An 18,773-nucleotide genomic window follows, 5' to 3' on the forward strand; every position below is an offset into this window, starting at 1 on the left:
ATATGCATAAGAACTTGTAAATTAAGCCCCACTGGTTTCAAGTGTGCAGAGAATTCCTGCTGTGTCCATTGTTGTATCAGGTGTAGTCATCTAAAGTCACCACTCTTCCGTTAGCTCACTGACCAATTACAGTGGTACCTCATTTAAGAACAGTCCAGTTTAAGAACAATTCGGTTTACAAACTCTGCAAAACCGAAAACAATGTCCCAATTTGAGAACTTTACCTCAGTGTAAGAACAGAATCCGAATGGTGGAAGGGCACCGGTGGCGGGAGGCCTCAGTAGGGAAAGCGCGCCTCAGTTTTAAGAATGATTTTGGTTTAAGAACAGACTTTTGGAATGGATTAAGTTCGTAAACCAAGGTACCACTGTACAACATACATAAACTGTAGCAATAACCTCAACACACAATTATTAGCATGGAAATATATTTTGTTCACTTTGGTTCTGATAATCCTCTAATTCTTACAAAAATAATATATTTGTAATCAAATGGAAAAGACAATGCTATCTTAACACACATTGTGTTTTGATTCCTAGAAAGCTATCATAGAATTGTGGAGTTGGATGAGACCACAATGGTCATCTAGTCCAGCCCCTTGCAGTGCACGACTCTTTTGCCCAGCATGGGGCTCAAACCCACAACCCTGAAATTAAGTGTCTCATGCCCTACTGACAGAGCTATGTATAAGTTGTAGCTGATACAAAAAGAGCTGAAGCTCACACAGTAACAAAATGAAGTGATTATTATTGGAGATTGTGGGTTTGAATAAAATATAAATGTTTGGTCTTCCTTACTTTACCTTTTTATGCTAGTAAAAAACCCACAGAAGTGTCAAGCTGAAATATTCATCTTTAATATGGAAGATCTTAGAAATGGTTAAACTTAATAGAGCTTGTCTGACATACAGTAAGAACAGGAAGAACTTCCTGACAGTGAGAGCTGTTCGACAGTGGAATTTGCTGCCAAGGAGTGTGGTGGAGTCTCCTACTTTGGAGGTCTTTAAGCAGAGGCTTGACAACCATATGTCAGGAGTGCTCTGATGGTGTTTCCTGCTTGGCAGGGGGTTGGACTCGATGGCCCTTGTGGTCTCTTCCAACTCTATGATTCTATGATTCTATGATTCTAATATGGAAGATCTTAGAAATGGTTAAACTTAATAGAGCTTGTCTGACATACAGTACTTACTTTACATATTATATATTATCTAGCCATGTGCAGTTGATATTCAAAACCACCACACCTGTCATTCTGGTGGTAAAATATTTTCTGACTTTGGTGGTGTATGATCAGGCAGGTAAAAATTAGTTCTACAGTCACATAACAAACTTTGATTAGAACTTCCAATACTTGGATTGTAGATTCGTAATATTATAATTGAGCAAGGAAGTAATTTGTCCATCCTCTATAGTTTATTAGCATGTGCATAATTAAAAATACAAATCATTGTTCTAATAATGATCTTCATTGAAAAACAAGGTCTCTTCAAGATAAGTCTTGCTGGTGCTGTGGAGTTGGTATTTGAAGTATGTCCATCTGCATCTAAACGAGTAGCTCCAAGACAATCAGATTATGTAGTAGTTACTTTGGTGAGAATATCGCGTAAGTGGAATGGAAACTTCATTTTGAGTCTAATATTAGACCTTGCTTTGGAAAATTCCTTTTAAATGATCACAAGCTGGGAATAGCAAAAGTATTTAGCTTTAGACAGACAGCATTCACAAAGAATTTGTTTTTAACTGATTATGTTAGGTCCCTGGGAAAGCAGATGTGAAGTTTACCAAGCTGAATTGGTTTGACCTGATGCAGTGTTCATGTCAGTTGTTAGGGTCCCCTCCCTGGTCTATTTTTTCCAAGATAGCTTCATTCTTTGACTATGAGTGAGTTTGGATGGAATACTTTGAATGCTTGTTAGTTTAGTAAATCTCAGCTTCTTCCACCAATTTCCTTTTGTCTACAAATGAGCTTAATAAAAGTGAATCAGACTGTTTTGATTACTTCCCAGACTATGGGTATTTTCTCAGAAGTACCACTGAGTTCAGTGAGACTTACTCCTTGGTTACGTATGTGCAGGATTACAACCTTACAGCCCTGCAATTGTTTACACAATGATGTGCAGATGTTTTGTTTGCTTGCTTCTTTTTTAGTCCTTTAATATCTAGGAAAATGAATCATCTGAAGTGAGACTAGCTAGACTTTAATTGGTAGTTTAACGGTTCTTTAGTGAACTCTCTGACACTATAGTTTAGTGCAATTTGCTGCATGGTTAATAAGCTTTGGATTGACTTTGGTTTACCAGTGATCATTGACAGCTAGAATAGCTCAATCAGTAGAGCCTGAGACTCAGAGTCATGGGTTTGAGCCCCACATTGGGCAAAAGATTCCTGCATTGCAGGCTGTTGGACTAGATGACCCTCTTGGTCCCTTCCCAACTCCACAATTATATGTTTCTATGTTTGTTGTAATGAAGATCCCCCTTGTAAAACTGTGGCATTAAAATTCCCACCATTTGTATAATCAATAGATTTATTTGAAGTATAAAAAATAGGTGTAACAAAAAATGTCTGAGAGTGGCATATCTAAGCTTATTTGTTCAATTATGGTAGTTGACAGTATACTGGCTGTCACTTGCCTGTGTTAAAATAAGTTATTGCGCTGCTTTTAATTCAGCATATGATTGAATTCATCTGTTTGCAAATGAACAGTATAATACAATACATCTGGTGTTTGCTAATGTGGAATGTCAGTAAACTAGGAATAATTATCATCTTAGCTACAGTCAGTGAGGTGAGGTGAAACATTTTCTATTTCATAAGTTCATTAGTGATAATGAATGGATTGCGGCTGGAAATGTAATATTAGTCAAGCTTGGCAGTTTCAAGATTTCTACCTCTATTTACTAAATACAAGTAAAATAAACATGCTAATTCAGATCACAGGGGCCATCAGAAAATTTCCCAAAGCAAATTGGAAATTTACCTGTTGGCAGTGAATGAGGATGACTCCTCTTGCTGTACTTGGCAGGAAGAGCCCAGAAATCTTTTTGCCTCCTTCCTAGTCTGAACATGCCTGCGGTCAAAGACAGTTAGGGTCCTCTTGGGTCCTCAGCTGCCCCATGTATCACCATCACTTTTACTCTCCTTTCATGAGCTTTTATGCGCTGTTTCTCATCTTTGTTGGCTATGGTGTTAGGGAGTGTGTGAGAGAGTCTGACTATTGTTCATTCCCTTCTGTTTATGGATGGGGTGGGGGCTCACATCAGCCGTCAAGTGGTTCAGGAGATGTGGAAAAGTCCCAGCTGAATATCAGTGTCTTGGAACTTGGTGAACTTTGTGCAGTTCAGCTCAGTCTAAGTCTCTTGATGTTGGAGACCAGGGGCATGCACTTGCTGGTTCACCAGTGGCGTAGCGTGGGTTGTCAGCACCCGGGGTAAGGCAAGTAATTTGCGCCCCCTAACCCGTGGATTTGCGCCCCCTAACCCGTGGATTTGCGCCCCCTAACCTGTGGATTTGCGCCCCCTAACCCTAACCCCCAGATGTTGCGCCCGGTGCGGTCGGCCCCCCTGCACCCCCCACGCTACGCCACTGTGGTTCACACAGACAAAACATTGGCAAAAGCATATGTAAATGAACTGGTGGGACTTGGTCACTGAGGCCAACAGCCTTTTCAGTTGTGCTGAATACAACCTGCTCTCCTTGAAAGCTGAACAGTTAGCAGGCCTGAAGTACACCATGGCAGATTGGTTAAGTTGCAGAATCATAAATGAAGCATAGTGGCAGCAGAATCTGAGGGCGTTTTAGATGCTGCTGGATAGTTTGGGGCATACAGTCAGTGGTGGTTCTCTTTGCCACACCTGAAAATACTCAGCTGCAGGTCTGTCTCATGTGTCTGCCATGTGCAGCTACCCAGGGGAACAGATGTCTTAAAATCCATTTCACCAGCTAGCCTACTATATGCCTCCCAGCCATTTTGCGAGTTCCAACAAATAGTGAAGAAGGATCAGAGACTCACAATTGAACTGATTCTGGTGGCCCCCATTGGCCATGGAGTCCATGATTTCTGGACCTGGTGACTATGACTGTGCCTGGCCGGTGGCCATTGCCACTGTGTTAAGACCTGCTAGTCCAGGGGCCAGTATTTCCCCCCTGACTAGAGCTCTTCCCAGCTGACAGCCTGGAGGCTTAACCCAATACAAGGTTGTCGTAGAATGGTTGAGTTTTTATAAATATCACCTGTTATAATTTTTGGACCAACTACATACAAGTTCTACCTGTAAACAGCTTTATGCTGATTCTAATAATCGTTATGAACTTTCAGATATAATTGTATTTTAGATTGACAGTATCCCTTTAACCATCTGCTGTTTCATTGCAGGATCCATCCATGTCATTTTGACAGCGGCTGGCTAGTGATTCTGCTATAATTTCTAATTTCTTGGTCTACTACTCTGTGCAGGTAAATCTCACTTGGCAATAGTGCAGCGGGTGAACAATGAAGGGGAAGGGGATCCTTTTTATGAAGTCTTGGGCATTGTTACATTGGAAGATGTAATTGAAGAGATCATCAAATCTGAGATTCTAGATGAAACAGATCTGTACAGTGAGTATTAATCCCCATGATTTCCCCCCTCAAAATAGTTTGGAGCCTTCCTTCAAATAAAGTTCCCTATCTTGTTTATTTTTTGAGATAAATTGCTTAAGATCTATGAAGTAGAATTGGAACTTCACTCCAATTAAAAGTGCTTGTCATCCACAGACCCCTCTGTCATGACAGGCAGTCTTTTCTAACGTTTTCTTTTAGCCTATCAGAACATTTTACTACTGACAGGCATTCTCTGGGGTGAATAGTGCTCCACTCAGCAATCTTAACAATTTCTTCCAAACTTCTATACTATAGGCTAGAGACAAACAAGAGTGTTGTTGCCCTGTTACCTCTGGTGAAACAAATTTTGCCCGTATTTGAAACAATTCCAAAGTCTCATTACTAAAGGCAAAAGTGGAGTGAGTGTAAACACCCCAACAGCAATCTTTCTTTTAAGCAACCTTCAGTTATTTGGGGGAAGAAGAATCTATCCGTAGCATAGGAAGGAGATCAATTCAGAAACACAAATAGAGAGAATCAATAACAACATTGGAAAAATACAGCACCAGAATTGGGCAATTGCCCAATATATAGTTCCTATCACACTTCAAGTAAATGAAGGAAAGTGCCTGTAAAAATAATACAGAATTACACACTATAAAAAGAAAAAACTCAGTGCTTAAAAATTGTATTTAAACAAATAGTACAGCATTTAACTGTAATATACACAAAGCCAATGTATCCAGTGTAAACCCTTAAATTGGGGTGGACACATTAATGGATATCTGATCTGTGTCAATTTTGCATATGTTTTTCCATAAGTCTATTCCAGCCCATTTCTTCATGAATCTGCATATTTTTTTTATTTAAATGTGAACCTACATTTCTAAATGTATTTTATCCTAAAATACACCGTTTTTTGTTTCTAATGCATTTTGATGTGTTTCTTGAGCCAAAAACCGCTTTGCCAAAGTCAGAGACATACAAAATCTAAATAATAATTATGCTGCAATCTGTATATTACTCTTGGAGAAGTAAATTGTGTCACTTTGCTGAAAATGCTGACTAGTTGAACTTATCCTCCATCCTTATACTCTAGACAGCATTAAAACTCACTATAAGAAACTATGTACACGATTATAAATAATAAAAACTGTTGGTACTCAAAACATCATTATTACATGAAAACCATTACTTGGGAAAAACACAGAATAGCTCCCCTTTTGCTTTATCACTTTTAAAGCATATATACATCTGTTTGTAATAAAACCTAAAACTTGCTTTAAAACGGTGGAATTGTAATTTGGTCTCTTAAAATTTAATTTAGTTAGAGACAGCTGGTTTAGGGGATAACCAGATATATACCCTGTTGGGTAGATTACTTTTTAATCTGTTTAGGTAAGCAGTGGTAGAAAAGTACCAAACAGCATTTAGTAAGTTTTCCTATGGTTGTGATATTTTTATGTTTTTCTCCTTATATTTTTGTGTGTATTTTATTGTACTGGATGTTAAGTATTGTTTAAAGTGACTGTTTTAATTTGCATGCACTGTGTGTATACTGTGGCTAAATATTGTAGTGTTTTTAAATATAATCACATTGGGTGTTATCTTTTTAGCATATATAATTTTGTGTTATTTTTACAGACATTTCCCTTAATAAAGAATGTTGAAATAAGACAGGAGATCCATCACTCCTCTTCCATCTTTTGCCCGTTCCCCTTGGAAGAAAAGGGGACGGGTGGGAAGAAGGTTCATTCTTATTGGCATGATCTCTTGTCCCTCACCTCACTGTAACTTTAAAAAGGAAGGGAAAAGTGAGGGTATAAGGAGAGGAATTGTTCATTTGCTATATCTGAGTTCCAGTCATTCAGTGGAACTCTTTACAGGGGAAGTGGAAAAAGCATAAATGGAACTTCACTATCTGTATGATACATAATTCCTGTGTGTGTAGGATGCAGGAAAAGATGGAAGCCCTTCTGTGAATTATCATGGGCTTCCACTTGAAAATACGTTAGGTTTGATTTTACCATAAAGAGAAAGCAATGATTCTGTAAATATTTCGATTTTTAAACATTTGCCCGTTACAACTTTCTTCATTTCCTGTTTGGTTCATTCTTCATTTCCTATGGGGTGTTAGGGGAGAGGTAGTGCCTCTGGTGGGGGACATGCCATGCTCCTTCTGGGGTAGTTTGTCCATCTTTGGTCCTTATCCTGCACTCAGCTGTCACCTGTGGCTCCTAAAAGCTGTCAGCATGTGACAGCAGCACTATGAAAAGGCTTCGACTTGTGGCTAAACCAGGTGAGGGTGACAAATGGGTCTCAAACCCTCAATAAGTTAAGGACATCCCTGCATATGAAGACAGGCTCTGGTGGATTGAGGGGACAAGACCAATAGTAGGTCCAAGGGTCAAGAATGCATTTTCTGCACATGCTGTAGAGGAAAGTGAGGGGCAGATGGGGCTCACCAACCTGGGAAGGTAGCCCATCTAGGAGAAGGAAAACTCTGATCCTAAACCGCCACTGCTTTGCAGGATATCTTTGAGAGAAGAAATGCTAAGGAGTGAACCCTACACAAATCCGGAGAGGAGTCCCTAAAATGGTTGGATGGCGGCTTGTATGCCTCCTTCTGGCAAATCCTGTTGCCAAGCACATTGCTTTTCTTTCCTTTGTATTACATCAGTGAGGCCGAAAGGGGAGGAGGTTTTGTTGTATGGGCAGCCCAGGACCTCCATACACACTGTCTAAGCTTGCGCCCCAGAGAGGTTACTTCGGTGCTGCTACTGCAGCAGTTTGGCTTCACCTCCCCAAGGTGCGCCCCACTGTCTATCAATGGATGCCAACAACATTTTTAAAAAATAAAATCATAGGACTTTGACAATACTTGGCTACTAAGCATTCCTATATTGCTTTAAATATCTCAGTCCCGGCTAGGCATTTCACTGCTGCTGTAGACACTTCTACTAGTTCCACAGTTAATCTAATAGGCAGCAGAGCCAACTTTCCTCCACTTGGTTCATAAAATCTATTAAATTCACCTAACCTGATACAGTTTTCTTGTTCGCACTAAATATTTATGAGAGCAATAAATCCACTCCTGATGATCTTCAGGATCTGTGAGTTGTTTCTTTCACAACAACTCTTTCCCAAAATACTTCCATTGTAGAGTTATTGTATAATGTATAAAGACATTACAGTGCTGCTTATAGAGCAGCACTGATGACTTCTGGCACAGGGTGTCCCTTTGTGCTGATACAGGAAGTATTTTGGCTGATTTTTATGTTCTGAGCACAGCATGAAAACAGAGTCATAAGTTTGTTCACTCTATAACTTGAACTTAAATGCTTGCAATTATTCAGGGGTTAGGAGCGAAATAACCCCAAAATCTTGTAGGTAGATGAATAGATCTTCACATAGGTGCATGAGATTCTTCCTGTGCTGCTGATTTCAGTTTACAGTGATTGTGCTCATAACTTCAAGAGTTTTTATTTTATGAGAATGGCATAATGTATGTGTGCTTATTCCTGTTTCTAAACAGTGTCACCCAGTGTTCATGTTGGACCCTGATTGAATTATTGTTTTATTTCTCCATCTCCAGCTGATAACAAGACCAAAAAGAAAGTAGCCCATCGAGAGAGAAAGCAGGACTTCTCTGCCTTCAAACAGACAGACAGTGAAATGAAGGTTAAAATATCACCACAGTTGCTGTTGGCAATGCACCGTTTCCTAGCAACAGGCAAGTGTGGCTTATCACAGTTTGATCACTCCGGGGTCCAAGAGCTGATTTGCTAGTAGAGTGTGCTGATACGGTGGGTGGGACAGTGCAAGCTGACACAAAGGCTGGGTCCTAGAGAGTGATAAACCATGCCATTGTTGTGTCTCTCCCCCCCCCCCCCGGTTTTAATTCCCTTCATTATAGTTTTGACACTTGCTCTCCAGTACACTTATGAGAAGGAGGGTCAGTAACTTAAATTAAAAATGGATCTGGAAGATGGGGATATGTAGAAGTGCCACATTGTACATGTTTTGACTCCAACAGACTGAAGGCCAAGTTTCATGTTACATAGAACCATCTGTCAGGGATTCTTTAGCCGTGATTCCTGCAATGCAGGGCATTGGACTAGATGACCCTTGGGGTCCCTTCCAACCCTGCAATTACCGTATTTTTTGCTCTATAAGACTCACTTTTTCCCTTCTAAAAAGTAAGGGGGAAATGTGTGTGCGTCTTATGGGGCAAATGCAGGCTGCGCAGCTATCACAGAAGCCAAAACAGCAAGAGGGATTGCTGCTTTCACTGCGCAGCGATCCCTCTTGCTGTTCTAGCTTCTGAGATTTAGAATATATTTTTTCTTGTTTTCCTCCTCCAAAAACTAGGTGCGTTTTGTGGTCTGGTGCGTCTTATAGAGCGAAAAATACGGTATATAAATCTGTGGAAGTTTTCTGTGACTTTTATTTATTTACTGTATTATTTGCAGTCCCCCCCCCCTTTAGTCAGTTGGGTATGTACGGAGTGTTAGGGGAGGGGTAGTACCTCTGGTGGGAGTCATTTTAGTGCTGCTAGTGCAGCAGTTTGACTTCACCCCCACACTCCATTGTCCCTCAAGACAGACAGATGCCAACAACCCTACAGCCAAGAAGCAGCAAAACCCTACAGCCTACCGGAGCAGCAAACAATAACATTAAAATCACTATTAACAATAAAAAATGGAAACAAAATAAACCAATCGGCATCATAAAATTAAAAGCAATCACAAGTAAAACTGGCAACAGAAACAATTTAATGAGAAGCTGTTACTGGGTATTGTAAACAGAAGCGGAGGGTGGGTAGGAAAGGGGTACTTAACCCCTTCCCTACTGGCTGTTTTTCCTTTCAAAATCTCTGTTTCTGCGTCTCTCTCTTATCCTGCAGGACAAAAGGAGTTTGTTGAGGAATTTTGAGAAATAAAATGCCCAATGGGAAGGGAATTAAGCATCCTTTCCTGTCCTTCCTCTTCTTTTGTTCATTAAATAAAAAAGTTGGCCATGAGTTACCCAGAACTACAAGTAACACACACACACAGGCCCTAACTTCTAGCAAATAGATTCTCAGAAGAAATGATATAATTGTGGACCCTTCATTAAATAGTTTGTGATGCTAAGTGTCTTTTATTGGAAGAGCATCTGGAATCAAGAGTGAGAATGCAACCTTCTATCTACAAGCTGTTCCTGGATTTATAGGTGTTTTAAAATGCCTACTGTTCAGGAGATTTGTAATATTAGTTTGTAATTCCTATCAGTGGGTATGATAGTAGCCTATTAGACTAAAAAAGGATTCCTGACCCTCTTTTGAATGGGCACATGTCTGCAGTCTAACATTGTCCAGAAGTTTGGCTGATTCTTGGGCAGCCTTAGCAGTGAGTCTAGGGATTAGAAGAGCTTTTGTCTCTGAATATCACTTTCATTCTAGAAAATTATGCTCTAGAGAGCAATTCACATGAGAGTATGTTGGCTGAAGTTATATATCAGTTATGTTCTAGGAATCTTGTAGTTGGGACCATTTGCTAATGCAACTTCAAGAGGAAGACTCCCCAGAGAGGGAGTGTTGGAATTACAGAGAATAAATGTACAATATCTTTCTTAAACTAATTTGCACAGAATGGTCCATGCCTTACACACGGACTCCAAAAGCAGTCTTTATGATTCTAGTGCTTGTGTGCTTTTGTAAGAAGATATGATGTATTAGACTTGAAATATTAATTCTGCTCAGAGCCATTTAAGATAGTATATTTAGACTGTTTGAGCAATATGAATAAATATATAGCAGAAATGTTGAGATTGGTGCTTTGCATTTCAATATATTAACTATTAACTGTGCCCCATGTTGAGAATATTTTAGTTTTATCCTTGTGGAAGTGTCAAATAGTAAGATTTAAAAACTGGAGAAAGCATTGTGTGACAACCACTGTAATCCTAGTTATTTGAAAATGGTCTCACTTTTGCCATTCTGTTTGGATCACAGACCTATTTGGATCAGGCTCACTGGCCCCTTTTTCTATTTTGTGTGGTGACTGAGCTGAAGTAAACACATATAGGACTTCTAGGCCTATAAAAAGCAAATATTAAAAGCCTCCAGTCACTGCAGAAAATACTTTCATTCACAATTCAAGAAGCAGCTTTAGTGATGCCAGCTTTCTAAATAGCCTTAATACCATTTTCATACTGTTGCATCTCTCTAAATTGAAACTGCTGTTACCACAATCTGGAAACTAACTTAATTGAAAGAGAAAGTCTGCATTTCTGGGGCTAAAATTAGCTATGTGTTTCTTTGAACTGGATGTGCATCACAAAATTGGTCTCTGGGCTGATTTTGTGATTATTTGCTTCATGATAAAAATAATATTAGGATATGTTCTGAGGTGGTCACTAGACTAACTGTGGGATTACTGAGCAGTTTAATAAGGGGATCACTTTTGCCTCCAAAACCCGAAAATTAGGTCTGCAAATGTATTTTGTGTAATGGATACAAAGTAGTGATCCACGTGAGTCATCTAATGCACCGTGGGGTAAATGTCAAGTTGTGTTTATGTCTTCAGAGGTTGAAGCATTTGCCCCATCCCAGATGTCTGAAAAGATTCTCCTAAGGCTACTGAAGCATCCCAATGTGATTCAGGAGTTGAAGTATGATGAGAAGAACAAGAAAGCCCCTGAATGCTACCTCTATCAGCGAAACAAGCCTGTTGATTACTTCGTTCTAATTTTACAGGTCAGGTCTATGAATATATAAGCATCTTTCTCTCCTGCAGCAAAATTGAGCATCATCTCAGCAACAGTGACTATATTCTATATACTACCTAGAGTAGCCTTTTTCAGCTCTCTGGATGTTGTTGGACTACACTTCCTGTCAGCTCCAACCAGCTGGGCCAATAGTTGGGGATAATGGGAGTTGTAGTTCAACATCTAAAGAACCATGGGTTGGTAAAGGCTGGCTTAGAGCTTGTAATGGGAAGGGAGCCAGGGTTCCTAGCTTGGCTTGCTTTTTTTCTGCCTGACTGTGATATGCATGTCAGGACAAAACTAGATGAAGTACACTAGGGTAAAATTACAAACGTGAATGGCTTAAAAAAACCAAAACAAGTAGCCAGTGCGGAACCTCTGACTTGGATTGGGACTCTTGTAGCATTTTTTTTGCTATTTGCGTGAATCAGAGTTTACACAACAGCCTGTGTCTACTATTTACATTTTAAAAGCCATTCAAACAACTGCTGATTATATTATTAGTGTGCTTTCTAGCTTTCCACTTAGCCATCAAGTGAAGCACTTCAACTTTCCTTTAGTACAGTAGTGTTTATGTTCAAATTCTTTTGCTTGGAGTTTCTGATGAAAAGTAGTGAAGGCATGTATTAAATATTAGTAAGTTCTGAAGTGAAAAAGGATATATGTGTAATTAAAATTTCTAAGGAAATAATGGAAAGTAAACAAATAGTATTTACTAGGGACAAGGTAGATACAGGGTGCTTTTGTGAATTGTTCCAGCAGTGGCAAAAATTAGCTCCCTCTTTTGGCAATTTTGGGGAGTGCACTGGAAAAGGGTTGTTGGTCCAAATGAAGTAGTTATCGAGTTGGTTGATCGTGAGGATGTACAAACTGTACTTTTAATTGTCTTTGGTTACTGTTAATGACATCATCATGTAACCAAATCTGATTGGCTTGTAATTACATTCATTGCATGATCCTTGATTTTCCTTGCATGATCCCAGCCAGAGAGTGAAGTCCTACTAGACAATGAAAATGGCACCAAAGCAGGGAAGAGATTGGAAATAAGCAAGAAGCAAACAAGCTCAAAGGGAGGTTTTGCAAAATATGCTCCCTACCCAAAAGGTATATTACCATTTAGGCTGGGCAAAAGGTTTTTTGGGTGGTTTGCTACGTGTGGTCAGCTCTGAAGCCTAGCATTGCCTTTTACCATCATTTCTGGACGATTATATTTACTAAGAGAACAGCACCACCTACTGACTTGCTAATGTCTTGTTCTGCTTTGCCCTTGGAGTATAAGTCACCCTTAAATGTATTCACATCTGAAGCAAAGGTCACTTTGCTTTACACATGAATGGTTACTATAGAAGACTGATCATCTCACCCTGCCCCTCACAGCTGTAGGAAGGAATGGGAAGCTGGTGCCCTGCTTGACGCAGCAGCAGGTAGCCTTGATGCCTCTTCAGTCCTCTTGTCCTGGGCTTTCTTCTTCCACTCCCACAAGAGTTGCAGCTCTCAGCCTATTCCTCCTCCTCCTCCTCCACATCTGCTCTTTCTTTGTTTGGCTTCCTGTATTGGTGGGCCAGGTCTGATCTATAGCCACCCTCCTCCTCCAGGCTCCATGTGTGGTGGTTCTTTCGCGTAATGTTGGCATTTTCCCTGAGCCACTGCTTTGCTCACCATTTCAGTGGTAAAGAATCCATGGAAGTTCTCAGGCTGGATAAAATTAAGAAGGGTTAAGTTTTATTGTTTATTAACTGCAGTACAGTAATCTGCCTTCTGTCTCAGTTGGAGCAGCTACTATTCAGAAATTATCTTAACATTGTGAATGTGAGCTGAATTTGTAATGTAAAACGGTTTTCCAAGTTTGTTTTGATGCCGTGTGGATGGCTAGATAAAAGTCTTAACATCTGTACATATATTTCTATTGGAAAACGTTTTGTGTTTGGTACATGTTTTTAAAATTTCCAATAACGTTTATAAAGCAAAAAAGCAGGGTTAAGCAGGGAATTTGCATCCAGCTCTTGGACTGGAGGGTCCACGCTCTTCAGGGTTGCAGTGCAGAATACATGTGTGGTTGTGGCATGTGGTCCCCTCTAGTAGCTGGCATGTGTGTTGCATTGATACAATCACTATTTTTGCACACGGTCGACCTCACATGGTTGTTGTGAGATTCAATATTGGGGGTGGGTCACTGTCCTGGCAAACCTCCTGTGGAAATGGGGGTTCAGTGTGTTTTGGAGGATATTTGTGAGGGGAGATTCAGTGTGTGGCGTTCACTGTGGGCTCAAGTATATATAGAGTTGCAGTGTGATTGGATTACAGTGAAGTGTGTGCATTTGTGGGGTTTCTAAATATGTCTGTGGACCCCCAAAGGTTGATGATTCCTGACCACTGCACCACACTGTCATATAGGAAGGGGGAGCTGCGGGGGCTGTCTGCATTATTGTGGTATGTAGTCACCCATGCTTTCAAATGCACCCAGAGATCCAACATGAATTGACAAGCCCTCATCTATCATCTGTACCCCGATTTTATATTTTATAATTATATGAATAGGCATTGCAGGTGGTGGCAAAGTAGGTGCTATGCCTATTAAAATTAGGCGGCTCCCTCTGCAGACACTGCACTTCTGGCAAAATCTTAGCTTCACTTTTGCTTTGTCGTGCAGGGTAATAGTTTGCCAGTATTTGTTTTCCATAGATTTCAGTGGGTCAGGAAAACTGTAATAACATTTGCACTGATTAGAACTTTGCCAAACCAACAAAAGTGTGGTATGTTGAACAAGCCTGACTAAATTAGTCACGGCTTTCAGCAAAATTGGGGCGTGGGGTGGTGATTTATTGTTAACTGGTAATAACGGTCAAAGTTCAGTTTTCAGCACTTTTAAAACTTGCTATGTCTGTGGCAATTTGAATCTTACTGGTTTGAAATTTGGCACTTTCATAGCTATATCATGTATGGCAAGTTTGAAGTTATCAACCAGACATACCCCATTTTATAAGCTAAAGAATATTGAGGCTTATAATGACAGACTCACCTTAACTATAGGAGTCATCCTGTGCACTTATAACTATATGGATAGTTACTTTTTGTAGCTTTGCTTCATGGAAGGAGGTGATTTGTGTAGCATCTTATGTGAATCTTGTGGAATGTGGTGTATGTCTAGCCTACTTTTCCTCAAGCTTCTTGGGGGCAAGGTCACAAAAGTTAAAATGAGGAATGCATCCTTTGTTCCTTTCGGATACTTTGTTTATTCAGTTAGTATATTAGTTTTTTTCTCATGTGAAAAACACTTCTTCCACTTTTCTTTACATCAGCTAATAGGTGGGCATTCTCCAACAATAGCAACTTTCTCTTGGAATGTGATGCGTAACATAAAAAGAATTTGTCAGGATAGCAATAGTTCAAACCCGCCCCAATGGTGAATTATGTGTTGCTGTTCAGTCATACAATCCATCTCACTTTCCTGCTTTCTGTGTCAGTCTCCCCTTCCTACTGATCTCTTTGGTACTTAGTGGGGAGGTGGAGATGGACACACACACACACACACACTCAAAATATTATATTAGGGGAGAGGGGAACAAGTATCTGCTTCTTTACTAGAGCATTAAAACATTCATCGAGCTGGGTTGCTGCAGAACTTGTATGTGAGATAGCACAGATGGCCTTGATTTTCTTTTCTACTAGTCAGTTAAGAACTGTTAAGGCCCTAAATGTTCTTGGAGACAAATTAGAAATTATTATTGAAAGGGAGCATATGTCCAAAAGGGCAGCTTTTTGCCAGACTTATCACTGTTGCCCCCACCAGCAACAGCCAGTGATGTAGGACTGGGAACACGCAACAAGATGACGTCATGGCAAAAGTTAGGCTGCCAAAGCATTAGAGAGAATTGTCGGGTGGGAGAGAGAGAATTGTACCCATTTTGAGTAGCCACACCTGGTGTAGCATTGTCTGTTTTTGCTTTGAATAATTTCCTGATTAACACTATAAAAGTTGTTATAGCGTTACTGTGAGTATAATGAGTAGCAATTACTGAAACAAATAAGGTAAACTGGTTAGTTAATAGCATTTTTCTTCTGGATCCCTATATGTAGGGCAATATAGAAATGGCTGTCTGCATGATGCAGGTTGCTTTTACTTGGAGAATAATGTTAGAACCCAGATTAGCTGATTTTCTACAAGGCCAATAGTATCTGTCCTCATTCACACTGAAATCAACCATTCCCTAAATGGTGTGCTGTGGGGATAAGTGGCAAAGCCTATAATGTTTGCAGAATTGTGCATGTTTTGCTGCCTCTTTTGGGTACTCCTTCTCACACCATGGGCTTTACAATATGTTGAACCAGTAGCGTGGGATGTACCTGTGTAGACCTGTCCTTACTGTTGGCATAGGATGCAATGCATATTTCTGAAAATAAATTGGGCAAGTTTAATTCATTAGAATTGTGCTTTTTGTCAGCTGCTGAATAGCATGCCCCTTTATCTAATATTCAGCCTTCTCACTTGGGTTAGGTAACTGGACTTGGCATGCATGAGTGGTACTTGCTTGTTTCACTCACCCCTCTAGTCTTTCTTAGAAATAATATATCTGGCAAGAGTTGCATTGCTACAGCTTTCAGGAAGTTGCATTGTTATCTGAGTATGAAAATATTATGATGTTGCATGAGAAAAAATGCAAATCAATGCATTGTTATATGCAGTACAGTTTTAATTTGGAGATAATATAAGAAAAATACACAGCTGGATGACAGTAGGATCTGTTCTGTCCACCTACAATGGCTCCTACAGTAGCAGAATGTTGGCATTAGTTCAAGATTCCTGTTCACCTGTTGTTATGTTACAGGATATTATAGGATAGCAATTCCAACCACACCAGTGCCGCAAGTGTACATTCTTGCTAGTCATTCATATAAAATGGGGTGATAAGGCAGCAGAACAGGGAACCATCTAGTACTAAGTTGAGATGATGGATCTGCAATGTGTGTGTGTGTGTGTGTGTGTCGGGGCTCTTCCATGAAATGCTACCTGAAACATTCTATGACAATATGTTGCGCAATGAAACTATACAGAGGCCCTGAAAAGATTATATTATACATGTAGTGTAGCCTTCTTCAAGTATTCAGAATCTTGAAGAATTATTTTTACCCATATATTTGTGATTTATTTGTGCATGATTGAGAAACTGCAGTATCTAGAACACTGAATATGAATGGAAAAAGAAATTGTGTTTTTTTAAAAAAAAGCTTTATCTGCCTCACATGTTGATCTTATTGAACTTCAGATGAGGGATGAAAATTAACTCAAAGCAGGAATACTTTTGAACCCACTAGGAACATTGTCATCTTTTCTCCACAGGGGAAAGTGGAAGTGGAGGCTGGGAAAGAGGGAATGAAGTTTGAGGCTGGTGCTTTCTCTTACTATGGAGTGATGGCTCTCACAGCATCACCAGGTAATTTCTTAATTTCTCTGTTCGAAATTCCTTCCAGAACAAACATCCCCTACTGCTGGGGTGTTGAGGGCTAGAGGAACAAATTTAGTTTTGATTAAATCTGATGAAGCAGTTCATAACAGTGCCCTGTCAACATAAACAGCTTGACATGGAGGAAACCTTAAGCCATCAGAAGTGTTTAATTAGAATGCCGCAGAATGTTTTTTGGCACGAATCTAGCACAGTATTTAGATGTGGTAGCTTAACATTTCTTGTTAATTTTTGTACTGAAAAATTGTCGGGACAAAAGAAGAAAATAAGCTGCTTGGAGATCAGGTCTGCCTACCATTGCAAATCTTTTTTTCAAATCAATAAATTAATCTTTTAAAAATTCAGAAATCCATATTAGAGCACTACCTTTTATTAGGCCAACCAAAACATCACAAAATAGTGTGCAAGCCTTCAAGTTCTCAATAACTCCTCTTCAGTTAGATGGCAAAGCAGTGTGGGGAGAGAAAAAAAACTTGGCTGACAGGAGTACCATGAATCTTATTTAGTAAGAGTGTTAAGGAAGAATGTGGGAGGATGTAGCAGACATTCAAATAAGTCTCTTTCAGGTTCTATGCCAGTATCAGATTGCTTCAAGGTTAAGGGGTAGAAGAAACAGCAATGATGTCTTGTTAAGGTGTCAGAACAATTGTAGTCAAGTAGTTGACACTTCCTGGGACGCGGGTGGCGCTGTGGGTAAAAGCCTCAGCGCCTAGGGCTTGCCGATCGAAAGGTCGGCGGTTTGAATCCCCGCGGTGGGGTGCGCTCCCACTGCTCGGTCCCAGCGCCTGCCAACCTAGCAGTTCGAAAGCACCCCCGGGGGCAAGTAGATAAATAGGGACCGCTTACCAGCGGGAAGGTAAACGGCGTTCCGTGTGCGGCTCTGGCTCGCCAGAGCAGCGTTGTCACGCTGGCCACGTGACCCGGAAGTGTCTCCGGACAGCGCTGGCCCCCGGCCTATAGATGTGAGATGGGCGCACAAACCCCAGAGTCTGTCAAGACTGGCCCGTTCGGGCAGGGGTACCTTTACCTTTACCTTTAGTTGACACTTCAACATATAAATAAGAGGTTTGCATTATGTGAGGGGTACAACTCTTCAATAATGATGTAGGCTATCATAAGTTTGATCTCGCTCCTATCAGGTGGTATTGACAGTTGGTTTTTCTTTTCTTTTATTGTTTAAAGCATTTTTAATCTGTTTTTTTTCCACCAGAAAGGCTCCCAACTCATTTTCAAAATCAGAAAGATCGTCCCCGCCCTCAGACTTACAATCTGAAAGACATGACAGACAAGGGGGAAAGGAACAAGGATAAAAACACTTGGGCACTGTTACAGTTCATATAACAGCTGGGATGAGAACAGTTCAGGTAGCCTGATGGAATGACTACCGCTTGATGACAGCCGGGGAGAGCCACAGGCAGCTGATCTCTCAACCAGAGTGCAACAGCACTTCTTTACTTCTCTCCCTTTGTTATGCAGCCCAGTGGGATGACTGTCACATTGGTTAATGAAAACTTCCTGGGTAACAGAACTTCAGATTTTCTGAAGTTCAGATTGTTAGAAGGCCTTTGCCAGAGTTTGATTAGTTCATATTTGTCTTTATAATAAAGCTTTTCTCCATCATGCTGTGGAATTATGCAGTGGTGGCTGGAAGACAGGGAGATGGAACAGTAGGTGGAGCCAGAGCCAGTGTTGGGCAGAGCCAAGTAATTCTAGTTTTGTCCCATCCTTCTCCCTGCTGAGTTCTACAAGGGCAGTGTTGATCCCAAGGAGGAGGAAGGTGACATGCAATATTAAAGTATATAAATTATAAGGAAGGAGGCAAGCCAGTGGGGGCTGGATGAAGGCAGACTGAGTTTGGAGGGGCAGTGCCCCTTTGGCCCAAATGGATCAGCCTCTGTTGGGATTATGTGGGCATTTCTATGCCTGTTCCCTGTTGGAAAACTGGCTTTGTTTTAGAGCACTTGCTATGCGTTTCATCTG

The 18,773-nt window shown here is 40.4% G+C and overlaps 1 protein-coding gene across 1 annotated transcript in view; it reads left to right on the top strand.

Annotated features, from left to right (window-relative positions):
• The window catches only part of CNNM2 (cyclin and CBS domain divalent metal cation transport mediator 2), a 125,706-nt gene that overhangs the window by 88,979 nt on the left and 17,954 nt on the right, over window positions 1-18,773 (top strand). Inside the window, 4 exon segments of the mRNA XM_082224828.1 lie at window positions 4,456-4,599; window positions 8,177-8,314; window positions 11,151-11,320; window positions 16,670-16,763. Coding sequence (XP_082080954.1) covers window positions 4,456-4,599; window positions 8,177-8,314; window positions 11,151-11,320; window positions 16,670-16,763 — 546 coding nt within the window.

This window comes from Podarcis vaucheri, assembly GCF_965113315.1.
Source record: "Podarcis vaucheri genome assembly, chromosome: 5".
NCBI lineage: Eukaryota > Metazoa > Chordata > Lepidosauria > Squamata > Lacertidae > Podarcis > Podarcis vaucheri.